The sequence below is a fragment of the Nannospalax galili genome, unplaced genomic scaffold, assembly GCF_000622305.1.
Source record: "Nannospalax galili isolate Female #2095 unplaced genomic scaffold, S.galili_v1.0 scaffold956, whole genome shotgun sequence".
Taxonomy (NCBI): Eukaryota; Metazoa; Chordata; class Mammalia; order Rodentia; family Spalacidae; genus Nannospalax; species Nannospalax galili.
Genome location: NW_008337440.1, coordinates 638,316 through 645,572, shown reverse-complemented (window position 1 = coordinate 645,572; position 7,257 = coordinate 638,316). Strand labels below are relative to the sequence as shown.

The following is a 7,257-nucleotide window of genomic DNA, read 5'->3' as shown; positions in this document are numbered from 1 at the left end:
GGAAGGCAAGCGAGGGTATAGTGATAGGAGGGCAAGACTTGGTTGTGTCTCAGGCTTGGGAGCACAGGGGTCCTGGTGCTGGGTTCTGATAGGGGGCAGCTTATCAGGTACGGAAGTATCAAAAGGAGAGTCAGAGGGGTAGGGAGGAGGGATAGGGGCAAAGGCCCCTGGAGTTTCAGGATCTTGTGGGACTGTCTTAGCCAGGAGGACCTGGTGGGAAGAACATTTGACACAGAGGGAGGGATTAGCACAGTGGTCAAGAAAGGCGTGGATGTAGGATAGTTCAGACTGCTTGCTGTTATGCTGGCAGAAGTTTTCCAAATCTGAAGAGTTAAAGACCTCAGCTGGTGGGTGGGGGAACAAAGAGGATATTTTGCCCTGAGGGGACAGAGGTGGAGTCAGAAGTCAGAGCAGGAGGGAGTAGAGAGAGAGAGGGACAGAGAGAGAGAGAGAAAGAGGGAGTGAGAGAGAAAGCAGGAAGAGAAAGGTTTGGCTTAGGTCACGTAAAAACGAGAACGAGAAGAATCAGGCAACAAAAGAAAAGCGTCCTTTTTTTTGTATTGCTGATTCGAGCTGAATTCCCAAACCCCAGGGCAATGTCCGTCCTGCAATCACTGGGGGGGGGGATACGAGTTGTGCATGTCCCTGCCAGTAACCGCAGCATCCTGTAGTCAAAGGCAGGGCAGAACCTCCCACACAAGACACCGGTGTGATTTCGAGTGAGTAGAAATGAGTTGGGAGAGGTTCAGCAATGTGGTACGTGACCAGCCATTAGGAGTGTGGGCCCGGAGGCCGAGATGGACCGAGAATGGAGAAGAATGGAGAGACCTGGATAAAGCTCAGAGTAGCCAGTGAATGGAGGGAGAGGAGAGAGAGAGAGGGAGAGCAAGAGAGAGAGGGAGAGCAAGAGAGAGAGAGAGAAGATGAGATGTTAGGGGAAAGCAAAAGATGGCAGGAGTGAGGAAGGGAAGGGAGCTGAGGTAGGGAAAAGGATTTGAGTGTGACGGGGAGGCAGGTCTGAATCCCAGGTGGGCGTGGACAGACACAGTAACTGTGCCGGGCAGTTCAATGGTCACAGAAACCAGTGCTGTCCAGTGGCCGTGAGTGAGGTCCAGGAGTGACCGAATTTGATTGGAAAGGAGATGAAAAGAGAACTGGCAGAGAGTAGTGAAGGGGAAAGGGGAGAGAGAGAGGGAGAGAGAGGGGGAGAGAGAGGGAGAGAGAGCTGAACGGAACGGGAGAGGGGAGAGAGATAGAGGGTGGAAGTGTACCTTAATGCCGAATTAGTGGTGTTCACAGAGGCCAGTAACCACAAGCGAGTCCGAAAATTTTACGTGCGAGGCCCCTTGAAGTAAGAGCCAGGTTTTGGCACCATTTGTTAGGTAGAGAGCGGGCGGGAGCGAGTGGGCGGGCGGAGGAAGGCACCGAGGCGCTGATGGAATTCTCAGCGGGACACAGATTTATTTCACACGGGGCACCTTTCCCTCGGGGGAGGGAAAGATGTCGGTGGAGGGAAAGAGGGAAGGGAAGGGAAGGGAAGGGTAGGGAAGGGAAGGGAGAAGGGAGAAGGGAGAAGGGAGAAGGGAGAGGAAAGATGTCCGCCAAGGGAAAGATGTCCAGGAAAGATGTCTGCTCATGGGTTGTGAGCTGGGACTTTACATATGGGGGCTTTAGGGTGTGGAAGGGGGGAATGTTTGGGGGAGAAATCAGGGAGGGGGAAGCAGGTAGGATTAGGGTGTGGAAGTGTTTTATTTTTCCCCTTAAGATAAGAGGAACTCTGCTTATCTTATCTTTGGAGGTCAGAGGAAAGGCAGGCTGCTTCTCAGCAGAGTTTGTAGGTCCCTGTTGGGGAGGGGGGAGCTGCTATTTGGAACCCTAACAGCTTTAGTCTGGTATTTCCACATTATGCCCCCATTTTTCCTTTTTGAAATGGGAATGCATATTCTATGCCTTTGTATATTGGAAGTATCTAATTTGCTTTTTGGTTTTATAGAAGCTTAACAGTGCTTAGATCTCAGAAGACTTTGGACTCTGGTCTTTGAATAGTGTTCAGCCTGTTAAGACTATGGGCACCTTTAACATCCAACTAAATGCATTTTGCATTATGATAGAGTCATGAGCCTATATCATAGGGGCCAGAGAGTGGAGTGTGTTAGTTTGAATAAGAATGTCCCCCATAAGCTCCAAGTATTTCAACAATTTGTCCCCAATTGGTAGCACTGGTTTGGGAGAGCAGGCGTGGCTTTGCTGGGGGCTGGACTTTAGCCTTGCCACATTTCCTGTTTGCCTCTGTTTCCTGTGTGTGATTAAAAAGGTGAGCTCTCAGAGAGCTTTCTGTTCTGGCCATCTCCAGCTTCCATACCTCCCTGCCATAATGGACTTTTATTCTTTTGTATCAGTAATACCAATAAATTCTGCCTTCTATAAGTTAACTTAGCCATAGTTTTTATCATAGCAACAAGTGGTAACTGATACATCTGGGATACATAAAAAACTCAAATGAAATAACAAATCACCTAAGCCAATCAGTAAATAGGCTAATGATCAGACACTTCTCAAAAGACGAAATATAAAAAGCCAATAAACCAATGCAAATGTTCAGCATCGACAGGAATATACCGAAACACATTAAGAAAATGCAAATCAAAACATACTGACTTTCTGTCTCACCCTTTTCAGAATTATATCATTAAGAAAATCAATAATAATGCTGATGAATATGTGAAGAAAAAGGAACTTTATACACTACTAGCACATACTAGCAGTATGAATATTCCTCAAGAAACTTAAAAACAACTTATGCACCCTGGCTAAACCATTTCGAGAGTTTTAACCTAAGAATTCTAAACATACACGTCATATGTTTATTGCAGCACCATTTATGATGTTATAAAGTCAAACTAGGCCTTCATCAACAGAAGAATAAAGAAAATGTATTATACATGTACAAAAGAATTACATATAGTCATGAAGATGAGTGAAATTATATCATTTGCAGGAAGATGGATACAACTGTAAACTATCATATTAAGAAAATTAAATTAGACTCAGAATGACAAATGCTGCATGCTTTCTCTCATTTGTGGACTTAGATCTTATAGAGGTACAAAAAATCATATATGTACAGATGACAGAAAGCAGAAGTGAAACTGAGGGGAAAAAAGTGAGTAAAGGGAGGGCTAGAGGAAGACAAAGAAAATGTAGGGGATCAGGAACATTATAGATTTGTATGGAAATGTCCTTGTGAAGCCAGTACAGTGTTCAGTGTTTTAATAATACAGCAATTAAAAACAGAAGGAGCTGAGAAATAGTCACACTTCAATTTTTAAAGGATTTAATTTCTTAGGTAATGGCTACAATTCTGGCACTTGAGCAGATTAAATCATCTGTTTATGGAATCTTTTTGTAGAAATGTTTTTAAATCAAAATTTCTTTCTTTACAAGATAAAGTGTTATTCATAAAACATAGTTCATCATAAATAGGATTTGATATGTGAGTTTTAAGGAAATTAACTTTTCATGTTTTCATATAATGATAGATGTTGCTTTACATTCTTTTATTCTTTTTAGTAATTAGCTATAGACTCTGTGTTAATTTATTTACTTTTCTTTTCCTAGTTAATCTGACTTCATTTTTACTGAACTTCTTAAAGAGTCATTTGCTGGTTTTATAACCTCTTGAGTTTTTTCTGTTTCTTTAAATGTACAAGTTTCCTCTGCCTACTAAGTATTGGTAAAATTTGTGAAAGAAGTGAATTACTCATCCATTTGATAATTGGTATCAAAATATTTGGTCACTTTGGAAAAGATTTTAAGGTTTCTTTTTTTTCTCCTTCTTTAACTTTATTTGCTTAGGTATTTTGTCATAGTAACAAACACTAACACAATGTGACAGGTACTGTCTTAAATGCTTTATATGCATTACCTGATTTAATTCTTTATGAGGTAGGTACTAATTTATTCAGTTATACACATGAGGAAGCTGAGACTCACTGAAGTTAAATGACTTTCCAAGACCACAGATCTACAAAGTTGCAAAGTTGGGATAGAGGCTCAGGCAGTCCTGCTTCTCCTTAACATTCTTCCAATTTTTAAATACAGTCTATGCCAATTTCCATCCAATTCCTCCATCCAAAAGCATGAGGAAAACATGCTTTCAGAAACTTCCTTTCCATTAGGTATTTCACAAAGTGGACATCATATATGGCTTGACTGTCTGAATGCGTTGCTTCGATGGTCATGTCTGACTACCTCAGAGCCAGCATGGCCTCAGTGTGGTAATATGTCCTAACTGAAAAGATTTTGGGGTTTCTTAAAAGTTATCATTATCATATGGCTCAGGCACTTTCATGCTAAGATTTTACCCAGTTCAAATTATACATATTATATATTATATATAATGTGAATATATTATATATAAATATTTATCCTCATAAGATTTGTGCATGAAAATCATAGAAGCTTATTTCAGAAGTGGCTTAAGTTGTAAATAATCTAAATGTCCATCAGCTGCTAAGTAGGATAAAAAGTATAATGGCTCCATGAGGCTGTAGTGATGGCTTAGCAATTAAGAACCCTGGCTGCTCTTGCAGAGGATTTGAGTTCGATTCCCAGCACCCATGTGATGGCTAACAACCATCCTCATCTGACTCCGTGGTCATTGCATGACATGGGTGTATGTATACACATGCAGACAATACACTCATACACATAAACGTAAAAATAACAAATAGAATACTTTTTTAAAAGTATAATGGATCCAAGCAGGATGTGGTGGTGCATGCCTTTAATCCCAGCACTCGGGAGGCAGAGGCAGGAAGATTGTTGTGAGTTCAAGGCCAGCCTGGTCTATATAGTGAATTCCAAGACAGCTGAGGCTACAGGGAGACCCTGTCTCAAAAAAACCAAAAAAAAAAAAAAAAAAAGAAAGAAAGAAAGAAAAAGAAAAACACAGAAAAAGTATAATGGATCCAAATAAAAAGGAACAAACTTGAAATTTGCAGTAGGACTATGTTGAATAAAAAAAAAAGGAGCCCACATTTTCCAAAATAAAATACAAATGTACACAGTGTTTGATTTCATTCAAGTAAAATTCTAGAAATTGCAGACTAATATTAAGAGTTACAGATCAGTGCTGTTGGGAATGGTGAAAAAGACTGATTACAAATATGCAGGAGATAACTTGTATTGGTAATCACAATATTCTAATGATTGAATGATGATCTCACAGTTGTGTACATATTTCAAAATTTAATAAATAGTTGAAATACAATCTGTGACACTTAATAAATTTTTTTTTTTAAAAACAAGATTTCTCAAAGGCCACAAATGGCCAAAATGTAGAGAATAAGAGTTTGCAGATTTGGGTCCTTGGACAGGACTCCCATATTAAATTCTACCTACCCAGTGCTCAGGGCCCATTGCAGAAGATGGTGGAGGCAAGGTTGTTAAGAGTCAAGGGAGGAGTTCTATGATCATATGGAAACAGAGTCTTACAGGCTCCTGGGCCCTTGCTCATAGGAATCTACATCAATGGTTGCCAGCATGCACAAGATCCAGGAAAACTCAAGCAGACAAAAACCCAGCATAGAACTGGGGAAACAGGCAGCAGGCCCCAATCTTAGCAGAAGAAATATTGCAGCTGATTGCTGGTCTTCTTTAAGGGAGTGACTCTAGATAGGTTGACTAGACCCCAGTGGATGAACTTGCACTGAGGAATATCTGGGTACAGTAACATGCCTCAATAGGCCTTAACATAAATGACAGAATGCATAAAATCTGGTGGGGTGTGGGATGGGAGGGTGCAGATGGGGGTATAAAGATGATTAAGATGTTTTGTATGAAATACACAAAAATTTCATGAAAATATACAAAAAAGATTTCTATTTCAATTACTTTCAGGAAATGTAGGAAATGCTGTTGGTCAGTCTCAAAGTACTTCAAAAAATGTCACAAAAATGTCAACATCTTCAGTTGCTTATCAGCCAGATATACAGAATAACATTTCAGAACGAAAGGTAAAAATGTCTGCATTTAATATTAGTTTACCTGCTTAATTTTACTTATGTGTTCTGTATCCTTTACCAACTGAGTATTGATTAATTAAGGGTTTTGAGATCTTTCAATCAAAATTAGTCCTTTTCTCAGACAGAGAAGTGTTGATTTAGTTTTGTTCTAGATTACTCTGAAATTTAGCAGAAACAAATCCAAATAAGACATTATCAATTAGGACAATATCAATGATATCATTGATATCAATATCAATGTTGATATTTACTGAGCATATAAACAAACCTTCTCATTTTGCTGACCAAGCACTGGGATAATCCAAAAGAAGAGAAAATAAGTATATTGAATCAATAGAATCAAAGAGGAGCGAGATACAGTCAACCCCCTTGAGGACACCTTGGGCAATGAGGCATAGACAGAGAAAATGCATTACAATATAATTAATATGGAACTGTTAATTTTTACTCTGGCTCTAAGGCATGTTTTAAATAAGCATCATATGATATTGAATAGGATATGGATTGGTAGAATTGAATTTTTCCACATCAAATTGAATGACATTTTTAGAAAACTATCCATTGATAGTTTAACCAAGATATGGAAATGGTAGAGGTGTAACTGATACTTTGTTCAGTTTTGAACTAAATTTGAGATCGTGTCAAAGGCATCCTGGAAGGTTAAAGATGTGTATGGGCCTTGATAGAATCTTTATGACAGGCATAAGACATGAAGGGGCAAAAAGCATCTGCATTCATGTACTTAACTGTTAGAAGGCAAGATCTGTTTCAGAAGCACTGTTACTCATGAATATTTTCCCTTTAATGTTGTGTCATATAGAGAAATGGAATGATGACTAAGAAATCAAGTGATGAAAGAGGTAAGATTAAGGACAATATTAATAATTCTTACATACTGTTCAATATGGTTACAAAGAGAATGCTTATTCTGAAAATTAAATGATACAAAAATATTTAATACAAATGTTAAATATGCAGATACATTTAATTGAACAAATTAATATAGATACTAATATCTATACAACCAAATATTTGTGTAATTTGTGAGAAATCAAATAGTGAAAATTCTTGCTTTGGCTATCTATGGTGGTGGGTAAAGAAATTTATGGACATACTATGATTTATGAGATTGCAATAAAGAAAATTATCTCGAGGATATCGCCATACTCTTCTATCATCAGTTTCCTACAAACACCACATCCAGTAACATACGTTACTTAAAATTTTTGTG

At 38.9% G+C, this 7,257-nt stretch overlaps 1 protein-coding gene across 1 annotated transcript in view; it reads left to right on the top strand.

Moving 5' to 3' along the window:
- Fsip2 (fibrous sheath interacting protein 2) overlaps window positions 1-7,257 on the top strand; it is a 100,023-nt gene that overhangs the window by 46,485 nt on the left and 46,281 nt on the right. The window contains exons 10-11 of the mRNA XM_008832589.1: window positions 5,902-6,017; window positions 6,847-6,886. Coding sequence (XP_008830811.1) covers window positions 5,902-6,017; window positions 6,847-6,886 — 156 coding nt within the window. The remainder of the gene's footprint in view (window positions 1-5,901; window positions 6,018-6,846; window positions 6,887-7,257) is intronic.